Source organism: Lontra canadensis, unplaced genomic scaffold (genome assembly GCF_010015895.1).
Source record: "Lontra canadensis isolate GAN:19392208 unplaced genomic scaffold, GSC_riverotter_1.0 scaffold3, whole genome shotgun sequence".
In the NCBI taxonomy this organism is placed as follows: Eukaryota; Metazoa; Chordata; class Mammalia; order Carnivora; family Mustelidae; genus Lontra; species Lontra canadensis.
In genome coordinates this window covers 24,597,393-24,615,864 of record NW_022630997.1, presented here as the reverse complement: position 1 = coordinate 24,615,864, position 18,472 = coordinate 24,597,393, and the positions used below count along the sequence as shown (strand labels likewise).

Genomic DNA, 18,472 nt, shown 5'->3' with positions numbered 1-18,472 from the left:
ATGAAGCAGTTTCAGTGTATTTTTATTTGGTGTCCTCAGTCCTGAACAGACAAACGACATAAAGTCGATTTTAGATTTTCAGAGAACGAGATAAGTTGGTTTCATCTGAACTTGAGCTTTGAGGAAACACATCACTGTCCTTTTAAATAAAGAGATTTCAGGAAGTTGATTTAAAAGTCAGTGTGATCTCTTCTGCTTTATCTCTGTAGATAGTACAGTCATCTCCAAGTAATTTAAGATTTTATTTTTTAATAATTTCATTTTTCAAAAAAACCCATTATAATGGAATCTTATTGTTTGACATGTTTCATATTTACATTTTCATTCCCTTAAGTGGAAGGTTAATAAGATATTGGAAGGAGAATTTGGTTTCTATTACAAAGTATTACTGACTTGTGGAAAAACAAGTCACTTAAGTTAAAAGAAGTGAGTTGATTTTTTTTTTTCTGGAAAATTGATTTAAAAATTAAAGGCAATTAGTTAAAGGTCAACTAGCTGATTTTTTTGTTGAGGGGGTAAAATTTTCAAATGTTCATGTGCTTACATATGTTAAAGAGCATAAAGCTATATTCAGTATATATAATATTGGCTAGACTTTGTTTACATAAAGATAAAAGGAGTCCAGGGGCGCCTGTGTGGCTCAGTGGGTTAAAGCCTTTGCCTTCGGCTCAGGTCATGTCGAGCCCACATCAGGTTCTCTGCTCAGCAGGGAGCCTGCTTCTCTTCCTCTCTCTCTCTGCCTACTTGTGATCTCTGTCTGTCAAATAAATAAATAGAATCTTTAAAAAAAAAAAAAGAAAGATAAAAGGAGTCTAGAGGAAGAAATAGATAAAGAGAAGAGCTGGGGGCAGGAATTGGGACTTACAGAACAAAATAATGCCCAGTAATGGATTGAAGAAGCCTATCCTTTCTCTCTTCATTCTCTATAGTAAGTATCTGGCCGTCTTCCCTTACCCTACTTTTAAAATCACTTGGTGGTGGGGCACCTGGCTGGCTCAGTTGGTGGGGCAGGTGACTCTTGATTTCAGGGTTGTGGTTTCAAGCCCCACCTTGGGTGTGATTGCCCAAAAATAAAATCTTAAAAAAAAAATTTCACTTGATAGTAGTTTATCTCCACAACCTTTGTAGCTGTTACCTATCTATAGACAGGAGGCTTGGTGTGAATTACTGGGACAATAACATCTGCGTATTGCCCAATGAACACTTAATTAATTATGTGTTGTTTAGTGGAGATCCATCAGGCTAGATACTTCTTACTAAGTATTAGAAAACTTGTCTCTGAGTACACAGAACTAAATTGAGAAGTGGGGAGTAAAGTGAGTAGTGAAAACTACCGAACCTAGGGGCACCTGGGTGGCTCAGTGGTTAAATCCTCTGCCTTCAGCTCAGGTCATGATTTCAGGGTCCTGGGATTGAGCCCCACATCGGGCTCTCTGCTCAGCGGGAAGCCTGCTTCCTCCACTCTCTCTCTATGCCTACTTGTGATCTCTGTCTGTCAAATAAATAAATAAAATCTTTAAAAAAAAAAAAAAAAAACTACCGAACCTAGTAGCACTTGGCACATGTATGAAAAATATTCATTCCTAGGGTGCCTGGGTAGCTCAGTAGGTTAAGAGACTGCCTTCAGCTCAGGTCATGATCCCAGAGTTTGGTGATCAGATGGAGTCCCAGATTGGCCTCCCTGCTCAGCAGGGAGTCTGCTGCTCCTTCTGACCCTACCCCCTTTCATGTGCGCACGCGCTCGCTCTCATTCTTTCTCTCAAATAAAATCTTAAAAAAAAAAACCTCATTCCTACCTAGAGCCCTTCTTCAAAGCCATAAAATACTGTCTGAAATGGGACCCTGAGTCCATATGCCTAACAGCCTCTTGTTTGGGAAACATAAGAAAGCTTTATCAGTCCAGTAATTAAAACCCTTGAGGTTAAACCCACAGATATCTTCCTCCATTGATTTATTAGGCTTAGGGTATCCCTAAGGGATAGGGTATGGTAGAATAGTAAAAAGTCTTACTAATATGGATAGTCCTTAAACTTTTATTGAGCACCATGATTTATTATTTATGTTTCTTTTCTTCCCCAAACATTTGTACTTTTCATACAAGCATGAATAAAAGTGTTACTCTTAAAGATTTTCTCAGCCAGTCTTCCTCATCTAGACCAAAGAACACAAAGAAGTATTTTACTATTTTCTTAGTTTTCCCAAGGATCGTAAATGTAGTTCTTGATTACGAGCATTACCTAGGAACTTGTTAGAAATGCAGGTTTTCAAAAAAAAAGAAGAAAAGAAATGCAAGTTCTCAGGCCCCACCCCAGACACACTAAATTAGAAAATCTGGAGGCAGGACCCAGTGCACAGGAACAATTTGAGAACTGCTGGTGTAGAGCAGAACTTTTTAAACTTTAAGGTGCTTACAGATCATCTAGGAACCTTGTTAAAATGCAGATTCTGACTCAGTAGATGGGGGTCTGAGATTCTGCATTCTTAACAAACCCCAGGATCCAGCTTACCTCTACTTGTATTTGTCACAAAATGGAAGTTAGGATTGCCAATAATCAGTGCTCTAGATTACCTTTATGTAAATAGTAGTAGTAATAATGGTAAAATTTACCCACTAGCTTTAGCAAAAGATGATACATAGGTAAGAGGACCACAGGGATTCCCAATAAACGACAGGGTGAACTAAGAATAAGTCGTTTCTGAGAATACTGATTTAATGAGACAAGAAATTCAGTCAGATGTTTGAAATTTCTATTAAATGAATGAAAACCTCTCAGAATATATAGTGTCACGTGTATACTGTGTTCCATCCTGCAGAAACTGTGTACTGTTCAGAGTGTCAACTGCAGAGACATTGAAGGGCGCCAGTCTACGCCACTGCACTTCGCAGCTGGCTATAACAGGGTTTCTGTGGTGGAGTACCTGCTGCAGCACGGAGCCGACGTGCATGCCAAAGACAAAGGGCAAGTACCAGCGACTGCCATGGCCCCTTTTCCTTCATCTGACCTTCTTGGGAAAATCTGGGAAAACTTTTTTTTTAATAATTTTACAGTAGTTGTGGCTCTTTTGTTTTCGGGCAGGTCTGTTACCTAACACTGGCTTAAATGTAGCTTCTTGGTTTCAGTCAACATTTTATGATGATTAGCCTTTATATAGACTTATTTGCATCATGCCTTATAATCTTATAATGACTAAGGAGATGAGTGTGATTGATTTTCAATATAATAAATTTTTTCAGTTTGCACTGAGGAGATTTGAATCCTTCCAGTTTATCTTAAAATTATTTTTCTTTAAAGATAGACAATTCTTGGGGTCCCTGGGTGGCTTAGTTGGTTAAGCAGCTGACTCTTGGTTTCAGCTCAGGTCATGATCTGGGGGTCAGGGAATCAAGCTCTACTCAGAGTCTGCTTGAGATTTTTCTCTCTCCCTACAACCTCCCTCTCTAAGCCCCTACCCCACCACCCCTCTGGCTTCCGTATGTGCTTGCTCTCTAAATAAATAAATAAAATCTTTAAAATATACGCACACACCTCAATTCTAGATCGAGTCTATAGGAGTTTGTTATGTTCTCTACAATTTAAAATATTTTTCAGGCAGCCCTCTCAGGTCCCCTCCTTCTTCGGGAGCTTTGTACTATCACTTTACTATTGCTCCCACCAAAAAGAAAAAAAGAAAAATGTTTATATTTTTAAAATTTCCTCCCCACACCCTCCAAAAATAATTCCATTTCTGTTTCAGTAAATTTAGGCTCTATAAAATACAAGCAGTGTGATCCCTTACGCAGTTGAAGAAATTTATCAGCTATATGCAATTATCTAAATTAAACATATCTTTGTGTTGCATTGCTTATGTAATTTTTCATTTCAGAGGACTTGTACCTTTGCACAATGCATGTTCTTACGGACATTATGAAGTTGCAGAACTTCTTGTTAAGCATGGAGCAGTAGTTAATGTAGCTGACTTATGGAAATTTACACCTTTACATGAAGCTGCAGCAAAAGGAAAATACGAAATTTGCAAACTCCTGCTCCAGGTATATTTATGTACTTACTGTGGACCTGATTTATTACTAGATGTTTATTACATTTCTAATAACTTTCAATATAAACTTAAACTGGTAAAGGGGTATGAAGCAAAGCTATATAATTCTCAATCTAGATTTCAGGATAAATGCCATGAACACTGTATTTTACTCTGTGGGGATGTTTACCACACATAGATTTATAACTGTATAAAGCCAGCTATCATCAAGTAACAGTTACCTGATTATTATCCCAATTTTTCCTATATACTTCTTTAACCTCAAAATATTTGATAGATTATGTAATTTATAAGCCAGATTTAATTTGGCACCGATAAAATTGATAGTACTGGTTTAATACAGGTATCCATGTAGATATTTTACAGTAAAAACAAAAGTTAGGGTGCTTAGCTCGCTTAGTCAATAGCTCATGCAACTCTTGATCTTGGGGTCATGAGTTCAAGCCAGCATTAGGCATAGTGCTTTCTTAATAAGAAATACATTAAATTTTTTTAAAAAAAGAAATACATTAAATTTATATTTTATTTCAGGGTTTATGAAAATAAGTTGTTCATGAAATTCTGCCTTATTTTGAATGTAGTTTAAATTTTTACTGAATTGCATTGTAGGGGCTCCTGGCTGGCTCAGTGGGTAGAACATGCAGTGCTTGATCTCGGGGTCATGAGTTCAAGGCCCACACTGGGAATGGAGCCTACTTTAAGATAAAAGAATAATAATGATAATAAATAAGTTGCATTATAAAAGCCCAATAATGTTTAACTGCCTCTGTATTCTTTTTATTATAATTTTCTGTGTACTATATTAAATATAACAAACATGTTAACCTTTAAGGTAGAGTCTCCCAGTATAAAATAGGGTTTTTTGCTGTAGTTCCATTAACTATTTTCTCATAGACTAAGGGCAATCTTAAGCCAGTTCCTCTTTGTTTTTCACACGCTCAGCATGGTGCAGACCCTACCAAGAAAAACAGGGATGGAAATACCCCTTTGGATCTTGTTAAAGATGGAGATACGGATATCCAAGATCTCCTTAGGGGAGATGCAGCTTTGTTAGATGCTGCCAAGAAGGGTTGTTTAGCCAGAGTAAAGAAGTTGTCTTCTCCTGATAATGTAAACTGCCGTGATACCCAAGGCCGACACTCAACCCCTTTACATTTAGCAGGTAAGTGATCGAAGTTTCACAGGTTTAAGCTCAACGTCTGAGGTTCATTTTACCAGAGTAAAATATTTCCTGAAAGTAAACTGAGAAGATGCAGTTCAGATATTTGCTAATGCTACCATTACACCTGTGTTCGTACAGGCCAACTATGTTCCGTGTTCACTTTAGTCCTGGTGCACTACCGCAGTGAGAACAATGGAAGGAGAATCTGCCAGTCACCGTAGTGCTTTGGAATCTCTATTCCAGTCACCGTAGTTTTAAATCCTTTTTCCTTGAGTGAGTTTTGGCTATAGAAACTTGAAAAATCAGCATCTTGGGCGAGCCTTCCTCATGGGAAGTTAAAGCTTTCCATTCTTCTGATGACAGCCATTAAGCACAAGCAGAAAAAAAAATCTTAAGGCTTTCAAAGGTCACATAAACCTATTGCCAGAGTTGTTATATTAATTCATTAGGTCTGCTGTAACAAGGTACCACAGACCGGGTGACTTAACAGAAGATTCTTTTCTCCCAGTTGTGGAGATCAAGGCATTGGCAGCATTGGTTTCTCCTGATGCCTCTCTTCTCGGCCTGCAGATGGCCACCTTCTAACTGTATCGTGACTTGGCCTTTTGTCAGAGTTGTATGCACGTGTCTGGTGTCTCTCACTGTTTGTCCTAATCTTTTATAAGGACACCAGTCAGATGCGATTAGGACTTTCACTAACAGCCTCATTTTAACTTTATTACCTCTTTAAAGATTTTATCTCCTAATACAAAGTCACATGCTAAAATAATGACAGCCAGTACAAGAATTTGGGAAACAGTGAGTACATAACATTTTTATAAGTTTCACTCATGAAATTGACACAGTGCACTTTTTTTTTTTCCAGTGCAAATGCACAGCATTTCAGTTTCAGTTTCTTTAGCTGCATTGAAAATGCTAGGGAATGGGCCATTAAAATCACTGAGCTTACAGCTAATACTTCGGTGGTGTTACATTATAGACATAATTTGACTTATACAAGTTTAAATACATATAGTTTAAAAAGAAAAAAGTAAATAGAGAAAAAAGCGATACAGGTGTTTCTGCCGCTTTGTGCAATATGGGAAATGGAAGTCTACCCTTTTCTTTTTTTCTCTCTGTTTATTTTAGTCTTATAGTGTGAATAACTGAGTATGTTCCTAGTATTTAAAAGATAATTTTGGTTATGTGTGACTTATTTTTGAATTTTCACCCACTGTCCAAGGAAAAGAATTACTCTATATGTCTTTTAGAGAATTTTGAAAGTGGTAACCACATATTAACATGGTAAAAAAAGGCTTTTACTTCCACTGGCAGTCAGGAGTTTCTCATCTATGCAGACAGGATATGACCTGTGTATATTTGAATTATGCTGTGTATATTTATTTACAGTAGCTTTTCTGTATCTTTATGGTAGCTTCTCTAGAACATTTAATAATTACTATTTAAACCCATGTTGTCGGGTGCCTGGGTGGCTCAATTGGTTAAGCGTTTGTCTTCAGCCCAGGGTCCTGGGATCGAGCCCCATGTTAGACTCCATGCAACATGGAGCCCCTTTCTCCTTCTCCCTCTCCTCTGCTCCTTCCCTGCTTCCTCTCTGTCCTGCTCTCTCTTCCTCTCAAATAAGTAAAAATCTTGAAAAATATATATGTACAAATCCATGTTGTCTTTGTAAGTGGTAAATAGGTTGTATGTACAAAACATTTCTGCCCATTTGTGCAGATTATACCTTGAGACCTGGAAGGACTTTGGGATTCATTGTAATACTTAGCTTATGGTAGTTCTTTGGTTTTGTTTTCCCTCCTTGATCTTTAAATTTTTTGGCTTTAAATCCTTCAGCATAAGAATAAAAACTACAAGAAAATAAATGTGAAAAATAGTTTGAACTGTTTTAAAGTTTCACGTGGTAGCTGGTTTTATGTTGACAAAGTTCTAGATTTGCTTTCAATCTGTGATTATGCGTCAGATAAAATATACTTTTTCATAAGACTGTACTAAGATAGCTGACAATTCCCAAGATGACAGCTAAGAGATTATGGCATATTTATAGTATACCAAGTTTTATTTCATGGCTTTAACAATATTAGATTTTGCTGCCATACTTGCAGAGATGTATATCCCTAAGATCTCTCTCTACAAAAAAGCATGTCTTTGTGTCCTGGGAAAATGGGGTCCTGAGACCCATGCTGGTGTGCTGCCTCCTACTCTGCCGGCCACTTGTGTTCCTAACTTGGTTTTTATATACTTGAGTGCCTTTTGCTTGTAGTCCTTGAGACAACGTACCTGAGTTTAGGAAGTTGCATATAACAACAATAAAGACAGGGACTTTGGTAGAAGACTTTAGAAGGAAAGATACAAGCAAATCAATCAGTTTTAACTTTTGAGAGTTTCTGAAATGAGTGAGTGGCATCACTGAAAGCTTCCAACTTGAGACCAGTGGACAGTTTTTTCCATAAGCTAAATTTTTAATAGACTCTATTGGGGAATAATCAGATTTCTATAAAATCTCTCTCTCTTTTTTTAAAGAATATATGTGTTTTTTATACAGATATATAGATGTCATTGTCTATAATAACAAGTGAAAGTAATTTTACTTCTTTTCTAAATTAGCTGGTTACAATAATTTAGAGGTTGCAGAGTATTTGTTGCAACATGGAGCTGATGTGAATGCCCAGGACAAAGGAGGACTTATTCCTTTACATAATGCAGCATCTTACGGGGTAAGTCCTTTCACATTACCTTTTAAAATCTCTGAAATTTTTTAAGTGGAAATCAGTATTGCAGTTCAAAGGGCATTTAGTTTGATTTTCTCATTTTATAGAGGAGTAAATATGAGGACTAAAGAGATTAAATAATGTCCAAGTCTCAATTCTGAATCTGTTGTAAGCGAGTTGTGTGACATGCAGCATGTTTATCATTCATTGTATTACCTTCTTTAGCACCTCCTATTTTCACTGAGATGTTGATGGTTTTGTTTATTTGTTGGTGCCAGGAAACCACTAGCACTCCTAGGAGTCTGTAGAGATTCAGATGCATTGTTCTTGAGTTCATTACAGCCCTGAATGTTCTAATCAGTATTGCCCATCTTCAGTAGTATAGTTGGAATAACTGAGAAAGGTTGCTGGTTTATAAATTGATGTTCAGCAGTTATAACACTTGAATAAATGAGAAATTAAGTTGTTTGTATTTATTTAGTTCCCATCCTATGTAGAATTCTTAAATATTTTCTGATTTCTCACGTTTATTAAAACACCTACTGTAATTTTTAATCAACTATCCATAAATTATGATGTTGGGGAGAAACACAATTTTTCTTCTCCTTTCCAGAGAGTAGGTTTGAAAATACGGAAAATAGGTATATAGCTAGTTTCTTTTTAGGAACTAAAATGTGATAATAATTTAGACTGTAACAGGAGTATTTTCTTTTACAGCATGTAGATGTAGCAGCTTTACTAATAAAGTATAACGCATGTGTCAATGCCACGGACAAATGGGCTTTCACACCTTTGCATGAAGCAGCACAAAAGGGACGAACACAGCTTTGTGCTTTATTGTTGGCCCATGGAGCTGACCCTACTCTTAAAAATCAGGAAGGACAAACGCCTTTAGATTTAGTTTCAGTAAGTGATGGACTTTTGAAAAATCTCAGTGCTTTTCTGATTTTTTAAAGTTCACTTGGTATGTATAAAATGTCTTCCTTGGGGTGCCTGGGTGGCTCAGTGGTTTAAGCCTCTGCCTTCGGCTCAGGTCGTGATCCCAGGGTCCTGGGATCAAGCCCTGCATCAGGCTGTCTGCTCAGCAGGGAGCCTGCTTCTCCCCTCTCTCTCTGCCTGCCTCTCTGCCTACTTGTGATCTTTCTCTCTGTCAGATAAATAAATAAAATCTTAAAAAAAAAAAAAAGTCGGGTGCCTGGGTGGCTCAGTGGGTTAAGCCGCTGCCTTCGGCTCAGGTCATGATCTCAGGGTCCTGGGATCGAGTCCCGCATCGGGCTCTCTGCTCAGCAGGGAGCCTGCTTCCCTCTCTCTCTCTCTGCCTGCCTCTCTGTCTACTTGTGATCTCTCTCTGTCAAATCAATAAATAAAATCTTAAAAAAAAAAAAAAAAGTCTTCCTGGTGAATGTGGCTAAATCTATTTTTTTAGCCCAGTTTAAACTTAGGACTTCTTTAGTGTTAAAATATAATATGAAATATAATATGTAAATAATAGGATTATCAATCAGTTGTTGTATCCCAAGTGCTTTTGAAAATAGGAAAAAAGGCCCCATTTGGGGGATAGAGATTACTTAAAAATAAAATCTTTAGGAAAAAAGTACATGGTATAGCTGCTTAAGTTAGTTGTTGGGAAACAAAATAGGTGCAGGCCCTCAGTAAAGACTGTTGACGGTGCATACTGTGCAGAGTCATATAGGACGTAGAGGTCTTGATGAACTTTCCCAGCCAGAGACATTGCCCTCAGGGTGTAGCCACAAAGCTTCTAGTAGGGATCCCTTCCCTCCCACATGGCCTCTTCCCAAAGTTCTATTGCTTACCTCACCAGTAGTGTTCATGAAACAAGCTTATTCCCCCAATTTTCTATGAAGTTTTTGTTCATTTAGTTTGGTTTTGGTTTTTTCCTTCCATCTCCCAAGGGAACTCATATAGGTATTTCCATTGTAGCCTCGACCTCTGCTTTGGCCACTGTGACACAGGTGCCTCTCTTGCCTCGACCACCGAGGAAATTGACCAGGGCCATGGAGGGAAAGGGAGAAGAAATTCTAGTTGAGATGGAAGGGCAGTCTTCCCTACAGATTGCTTTCTACTGAGAGAGATTCCACTGTTACAAGTTGCCCTGAGAAGCTGATTTAGTTCCACTGCATTGGGACTTAAATAGATTTTTCTCAGCAGGCTAACCGCCCAACAGTGTTTGCAGTATTTCTTCAGGAAAATGTCTTTCTAGTTCCAAACTACCGTGAGAGTGCACTTTTCTAGTTCATTCCATCCATTTGTTAGTCCACCAGACATAAGTGATGTGAAACAAAGTGCTCTAGAGGACAGATGTGGACTTCAGAGTCAAATGGACCTGCCATAGAATTCCAGCTCTACCACTTAAAGTTGTACAGCTTTCACCTTGTGTGATCTCTAAGCGTCAGTCATGTCATCTATAAATGGGGGCAAAATATGTCTGGTTAAGGGACACCTGCTGGCTCAGAAGAGCATACTACTCTTGATCTTGGCTTCTGAGTTTGGGCTCCACGTGGGATGTAGAGGTTACTTAAGATTACTTAATTACATAAAACATGTAAGATGTTTGAGGGTGCCTCAGTGGCTCAGTCTAAGTGTTTGCCTTTGGTTCAGGTTGTGATCCTGGGGTCCTGGGATCAAGCCCTGCATCGGGCTCCCTGCTCAACAGGGAATCTGCTTCTCCCTCTGCCCCCATCCCTGCTCATTCTCTCTCTCTCTTTCTCTGTCTCAAATAAATAAAATCTTTAAAATAAATAAATAAAATTGATACTACTGTAACTCATTTTGGTGTTTTTCAGGAAATCATAGTATCAAAGTTAGATTTTTTTAATGCTCTGCCACTGTAGCAGTTTCTTTTTAATTTTCTGTGTCTTGAAACAGATGTTCTGAATTGTTTTATATTTAATAAGAGTTTGGTGATATCACTTGTTTTACTTTTAATTGTTTTATGTAATAGCAATTCTCTTGCACATCTGCTGAGTATTTGTCATATTTTTAAATGTATTCTATTGGTGTAGGAGAATTTTAAAACTTACTTATCACAGATTTAATCTCTAACACACACCCTAGGCAGATGATGTTAGCGCTCTCCTGACCGCAGCCATGCCCCCTTCTGCTCTGCCTTCATGTTACAAACCTCAAGTGCTCAATGGCGTGAGAAGCTCAGGAGCTACCGGAGATTCTCTGTCTTCAGGTCCATCCAGCCCATCAAGTCTTTCTGCAGCCAGCAGTCTTGACAACTTATCTGGGAGTTTTTCTGAGCTGTCTTCAGTAGTTAGTTCAAGTGGAACAGAGGGTGCCTCTAGTTTGGAGAAAAAGGAGGGTGAGACATTCTGTAAAAATGACTTTCTATCTTGTAATGTAGCCACATGTTTGTCGTCTAGAATGCTAACAAGTCATTTTTCAAACTTAAATACAACTGTTAGTGTCAGATTAATTAACATAAGCTTTACGTTTTAGTCTTTTCTTGTTTTCTTTAAATGTTAGTAGAATTCCTAATGATACTTCTCCCTCGGAGTTGAGGCTTAATGAGTCTTATGCTGCTGACCTATTCTTTAGATGTAAATACGCTTTTTGAAAGGTTTAGAAGGCATATCAGTATGCCTTGATATACCTCTTCCAGTGTATTATTACAGTTATGAAATAACTTTGCTCCATGTCAAACTACCCAATTGTGAAGATCATCTTTTTTAAGAGAAAGAAAAAGACTCACATACTTAGTCTATAAAACTGTTCTCTTTACCTTTTACCTCCTCTCACCTTATGCAACATTGTGGAAATTGTTTGCATAAACTTTTTTGTGAAGTTGCTTACATTCTCAAAGATAAGGAATTTTTTTTTTAGTGTAAATAAAATTGACATATTAGCTTCAGTATGGAAACTTACTTTAAAGATACAGTTAAAAATAATTTTTTTTTATGAAAAGATGGTTTTTTTAATCTGTGTGTGCCCCACTGGTTGTTTCTTCTAATGATGTTGAAATTTTTTACTTTCTCTTTTTGCAATTTTTAATGCTGTGTTCAGATACTCAGTATTATATCCCAAATGCCAATGAATATTTTCCTTCATCTTTACATTTTTCACATGAATAGTAATACCACAAAACTCTGATGTTACAATGTTGATATACATTACTTTGTTCATTTGTTCTGGATTTTTTATTTTCCAGTTCCAGCAGTAGATTTTAGCATAACTCAGTTTGTAAGAAATCTTGGACTTGAGCACCTGATGGATATATTTGAGAGAGAACAGGTGAGTAGATGAATTGTTTTGCTTGGTTTGATTTTCTATAAGACCTCAAGGAAAAATTAGGACATACTTGAAATGCCTTGGACCATTCAACCTGTTTGTAGGAAGAGGAGAATGGTTTTTTAAGAGACTGGAAATCAGTCAGTCTTCTAATTTGGCTATCTTGGAATTTCTGTTTAGTTTATTAGCACAAAAAGATAGATTCTGATGGAATTTAAAAAAAAATACATGGAAACACATTAAAGTACACTTTGTTTTTAAGTGCATATGAGACATTCTCCAGAATAGATCACATATTAAATCACAGATCAGACCTCAACAAATACAAAAAGATTGAGATCATACCATGGGTATTTTCTTTTTCTTTTTTTTTTTTTTTAAGATTTCATTTATTTATTTGACAGATCACAAGTAGGCAGAGAGGCAGACAGAGAGAGAGAGAGAGGAGGAAGCAGGCTCCCCGCTAAGCAGAGAGCCCGAAGCAGGGCTCGATCCCAGGCCCCTGGGATCATGACCTGAGCCGAAGGCAGAGGCTTTAACCCACTGAGCCACCCAGGTGCCCCCCATGTGTATTTTCTGACCACAGTGCTATGAAATTTGAAGTCAACCACAGAAAAAAGTTTGGAAAGACCATAAATACATGGAGGTTGTACAGCTTGCTATTAAACAATGAATGGGTCAACAAGAAATCGAAGAAGAAATTTAAAAATACATGGAATAATGGACTCTCGTGTAGTAATAGTAAAGTAGTTTTCTCTAATAGAAAGCATCACTTATTTAGCCCCAGAGTAGGTTATCTTTGAGCTCTGGTCAGTTCAGTTGTGTCAGTCACTATGTACTCTAAGTCTGACATTTCACTAGCCACTATGGGAAGGTAATAGGAATGCTGGGTATATATCTGGGCTTTTCTAGAACAGTCCTACTTTAAAGTACACTGTCAGGATATATTTACTGATTTTTTTTTGGTACGGAAAATATGGTAGTTATAGACTTAAATCCCTAAGGAATTTTTGATCTACTTAATGGAACTCTAACAGTGTATGAAGAAATAAGTTTTGGCATAGATTTTAGAAATTCAAAGAAAAGTTACTGCTCTCTGGACTATTCAGGGAAAGCTTCATCGAAGATACATTAATAAAACAGGATTTCTGAATGTCTTCAGTTTCATAAAGTGGGAATAATATATTTGAAGGAAAAGGAATAGTTTGAACCCTGAGGCAGAAGTACCAGTTAGCGTAGTCCAGAGTCTGGAGGAAGCAGTAAAGGCATTGTATAAATGGGTTGGTTGTAGAGTGATGGGTTGTAGAGTGCATTTTTGTTTTGCAGTTTAAGTCAGCTCAGGTTCTTAGGCTAAATGAAAACAACTATATTTATATTTAAAATAGTTATATTTAAATGACTATAGTTATATTCATTGAGATATTTTTGGTAGTTCGTATCTGAAATTTAATTAGCTGTAACTTTTCAGGTTCAATTTAATAAGTGGTTTCATTTCTAAGCTGTTCACAAAAGCTGAAGTAAATGTATAAATCTAATACATTAATAGAACACCGGTATATGAATGTCCACCAAATATAAGTCTTCTAAACAATTTCATCCTCTTTTGTCAGATCACTTTGGATGTATTAGTTGAGATGGGGCACAAGGAGCTGAAGGAGATTGGAATCAACGCTTATGGACATAGGCACAAACTAATTAAAGGAGTTGAAAGACTTATCTCTGGACAACAAGGTATTTCATTTTAAATTAATGCGGTCATCAGTTTAACAGTTGACATAAGACAACCCTCAGCTTACTAAATGATAATTAATAAATCTGTGAGAGCGAGTCCATTCAACATGAAGAACACTAGAATTTGAGAATCCTGGTATCAAGTCATAACACTGCTACTGTTAACGTTTCCTGAGCTTCTGCCGGTAATTATGTGAACCTAAGTAAGATTTCTGGGCCGTTCAGAAGTTTGGGAATTTCTTTTGCTCTGAAATTATTCTAGCTCTTAAAATTTTATGATTCTAAAAGATCAGAAACGTGAATATTTCCTTTCTTATGGTAATATAATAGGCAATGCCTAGACATTCAGGCCTGCCCATAAAATAATGTAAATCTCTGTTGTAAATGGCTAAATTCTAAACACTTGTAGTGGAAGTACTGGGAGAACTTGTTTTCCTGTTGTAATGAGGAAATCTGGGAAAACAGCATTGAGTAATATCTTTAATTCTTCTGAATGTTGGTACTTTAAAAAAATGCAGATTGCATTTGTTAGTTAACATTTCCTGTGTACCAGGTCCTGGGTAAAAAGGTGAAGTGTTCTAAGTATCAAGACCCATAGTTCAACTGAGGGCATGATTCACTGTCTCTGGGGTTAGATACTTCCTGTCATTGAAGTCCTGGCTATACAACTAGAGTCCAAGAAAAACCTAGACTAACAAAAATGAAGACATTTTCAGGGGAGGGTGTATGATAGGCAGGATAGGGTCCATCTCTTGAAAAAATACCTCTAAAAGTTAGGTGATTGAAGTTAAGGAATATCTTTAAACTGGAATTCTGGAATAGGACCAACTAAAGGTAGATGCATTTTACTTGCCTGGCAGGGTCTAAGGCAAAAATGTTTAAAATGTGAGGTAGTCTGGAATATGTCTTATAGATCACAAAATTGTATAAGATAAAAAGGAGGGAAGAGCCATGGCTCCCTGGAATGTTAGTATACAATATAAAAAACACCAAAAATGAAGAGAAACTAGAACTCTCAGTTAGTTGTGGGTGGATGGCCATCATGACTCTACTAGAATAATAGTAGGTAGATCTGGTAGGATAGAAATTCCAGTGGAGTACTAGACTAACAAGGATCATTTAGTAAAGAGGCAGGTTAAAAAAGGAATCAGGCAGTGTTTGTTTATTAAACATACAGTGTCTGGGATACAGTTATTAAGACAGGGCCATATGTACCCCAATGTTCATAGCACCAGTGGCCACAGTCGCCAAACTGTGGAAAGAGCCAAGATGCCCTTCAACAGATAAATGGATAAAGAAGATGTGGTACATATGTACAATGGAATATTACACCTCCATCAGAAAAGATGACTACCCGGCTTTTGTAACAACATGGACAAGACTGAAGGAGATTATGCTGAGTGAAATAAGTCAAGCCGAGAAAGTCAATTATCATATGGTTTCACTTATTTGTGGAGCATGATGAGTAACATGGAGGACATTAGGAGAAGGAAAGGGAAAGTGAATTGGGGTAAATCAGAGGGGGAGACCAGCATGAGAGTGGACTCTTGAGAAACAAACTGAGGGTTTTGGATGAGGGGATGTGTGAACCTGGTGGTGGGTATTAAGGAGGGCACGTATTGCATGGAGCACTGGGTGTGGTGCATAAACAATGAATCTTGGGCACTGAAAAAATTAAGATGTTTAAAAAAAATTTTTTTAAAAGACTACATTTAAAGGCTAAGGAAACGATGGCAGAAACGGATACACTGCCTCCACATGGCAGAGGTATGTAACTGCATGCCACCTCTGGTCTGTAGTCACTCTGATAACATCCAGCTGCAATTGCAAAGGAACATTCATTCCTACATGAAGGAGAATTTTTACGGCACAGAATAACTGTATCTGCTCTAGCAGATCAGGGTCACTTGCCTGCATAAAGTTACCACCTTTCTTGTCTTCATTTGAAGCCATGATTCTATACATTTTGCAGAGTGGAACCGCAGTAGTCTTCTGACAGTCTGTCATTTTGCTGGATTAGCCCTAGCTATCCATCAGTGCATCAAGTCAATAGATGACTTGTCCTCATCTTTGAGCACTGCTGAAACATCTTAGGATGGTACACAGGTTCAAGCATGTGTCATACTCTTTATTTTGTTAAGTCTTTATTCGTTGAACTATTCCCTTTTGTAAGTCTCCACACTTCTTGTAGATATTGTAATTCAGCTATATCTGTAAGTCTTTATCAGAGTTTAGCATGTTGATGGTAGTCTTGTTATTCAGACTAGAACAGTGCTCTAACTCTCCAGGGGCAAACTGCCATGCGCTGAGCCAGCAATAATGAATTTGATCCCTACCTGGGAAAACAGCAGAGCATTAGGGATCTTGTTGTAGGGACTGAGGGAGAGGTGTGTGTTCCAGATACACCAAAGAAATTAGAAAATTCTGTTCAACACTCCATTTAAAAACTTAACAGTTATCTTAACTACTGACATTCAAGAAAACACAACATTCATTGCTGAATTAAAAACTGTTAGTGGTTAGAAGAAACATTCAGTAGTTAGTAAACTTTGTCGAGTTAATCATTCTGAGATGATTCAGAATTACCTGAGGCTAGACAAGTTTGTCATAATTCTACCTCATATTTACAAAAATTAAAGGCTAAGTGCGGAAAGGGCTGTATAGTTAGTGAAGGAAATAACTGAAGAAAAAAATGTGTGACAAACTTAAGAAAAGAGATAAAGAAAAAAAAAGATTTTCTGAACTATTCCCAGGAAACCCTTATAGCTTGTGTCAAAATTAGTAGTCTAAATGCAGTGTGGTGTTCTGGTTTGGATCCTAGAACAGAAAAAGGAGGACATTAGTGGGAAAAACTAGTGAAATCCAGATAAAGTCTATAATTTACTTACTTAGTGTGACAGGTGCACTGTGGCTATATAAAATGGTAACACTGGGGGAGCATTAATGTTCTTAATGATAACATTAGGAAGTTTAGTGAAGGGTACACAGGAACTCTCAATAGGATCTCAGCCTTCCTGAAAATCTAAATTCATCCAAAATTAAAAGTTTTTAAAAATCAGTAGTAAACATCATAAATCAAGCAGCTGTTTTTGGTTGATGTTAACTTTGGGGGGTTTTTTGGCATATATCTTTTTACCTTTAAATTTCATTTGCTAGGTCTTAACCCATACTTAACTCTGAACACCTCTGGAAGTGGAACAATTCTCATAGATCTATCTCCTGATGATAAAGAGTTTCAGTCTGTGGAGGAAGAGGTATGTTCATATACCTTAAATGAATGTTGGTTCAGTAGCTAAACTTCCTAGAGGTTTCCAGATCTTAAAAATATCGTAGGGTTTTTTAATTGTCCTTAACTCTTTTACCACTTGGAAAACATTCAAATTTAGTATTTAAGGTACACTCCCTCAATAAACTTTAATTCCAGTAACTTGGTTCAGTACTACAATTGATACTAACACAGAATTCTGTTGGAAAAGAGTTTACTTTCGTTTGGGAAAAAAAAAAATGCCAATATTCCCTCCCTTCATGAAGACAATTACAAAGCCCAGTATCTCAGACAAAACCCAGAGTATGTGGATGCTACTTATCTAGGAAATTTTTCTTCTGGATATCTTTCCACAAAACTCTTGGATCCACTGAAACCTCTGAATAATGCCTTACACTTTTGAAGAACATGTGTGTGAGGAACACAGAGATAAAAAGTTAAGTAGGACTGAGTTCTAAAATTCAAGAAACTCCAATTCTCGATGAAGTACAAATTGTGCTTTATTAATAAGGGCAACATGAATTGGAACAAATAAGTGATTGCTTTGTTTTTTAGCATGTCAGGTGATTAGCTTTGTGTGTTTAACTCACCTGTGCATCAGTTTTTCTCTTCCTTTAGTTTGCATTATATAATTTTCACCTGTAAGTAGTTTTCATATTGACTAATTATCTCTAGAAAACAGCCCTTGTGAATTTATAGGACTCCTATTCCTTAAACAACAGATACATCAAAATCTCATTTTGTATTCTCAAAAACAGAATCATAGGAGTCAAGAACCATGTTCCCCATATCAGAAGAAACAAAAGTTAATACACATTTATTTGACGCGTTTTTTCCCCCAGATGCAAAGTACAGTCCGAGAGCACAGAGATGGAGGTCATGCAGGTGGGATCTTCAACAGATACAATATTCTCAAGGTGAGAAGTTAGTGAAAATAAAGTTTTCGGAGACTGTGGTTTTCCAAAGCTTGAAATGATCATTAACTTTCATAAGACTATAATGATCTTTTAGCCTAGGAAGTCTTTGACGTAACATCGGGATATTTTGAGAAAGATGATATCCTTGGAAGGTGTAGAGTCTCAGAAATCCCTGTGCTGTTCGGTTTTGTTTTGTTTTGTTTTGTTGGTGGTGGCGGTGGCGGTGGCGGTGGCGGTGCTGTTTTCATAATGAATAATTCAGCCCCTCTTGACCATACTAAAGTTTAGCACGTTTGCCTTATCTTGGAATAACGATAAATCCTGTAGGTTTAGGACTTGAAATATAAAAATTACTATTAAGGTACTCTGTTATATAACAGAGCCGAATTTTTTT

The 18,472-nt window shown here is 37.2% G+C and overlaps 1 protein-coding gene across 3 annotated transcripts in view; it reads left to right on the top strand.

Moving 5' to 3' along the window:
- TNKS2 (tankyrase 2) overlaps positions 1–18,472 on the top strand; it is a 68,664-nt gene that overhangs the window by 36,515 nt on the left and 13,677 nt on the right. For 2 of the 3 annotated variants that reach the window (XM_032836555.1, XM_032836546.1), the window contains exons 14-23: positions 2,815–2,960; positions 3,865–4,030; positions 4,981–5,200; positions 7,808–7,917; positions 8,629–8,817; positions 10,987–11,239; positions 12,086–12,168; positions 13,776–13,896; positions 17,053–17,150; positions 18,004–18,078. In XM_032836555.1, coding sequence (XP_032692446.1) covers positions 2,815–2,960; positions 3,865–4,030; positions 4,981–5,200; positions 7,808–7,917; positions 8,629–8,817; positions 10,987–11,239; positions 12,086–12,168; positions 13,776–13,896; positions 17,053–17,150; positions 18,004–18,078 — 1,461 coding nt within the window. The remainder of the gene's footprint in view (positions 1–2,814; positions 2,961–3,864; positions 4,031–4,980; positions 5,201–7,807; positions 7,918–8,628; positions 8,818–10,986; positions 11,240–12,085; positions 12,169–13,775; positions 13,897–17,052; positions 17,151–18,003; positions 18,079–18,472) is intronic. The other variant, XR_004380194.1, reaches the window with a different exon arrangement.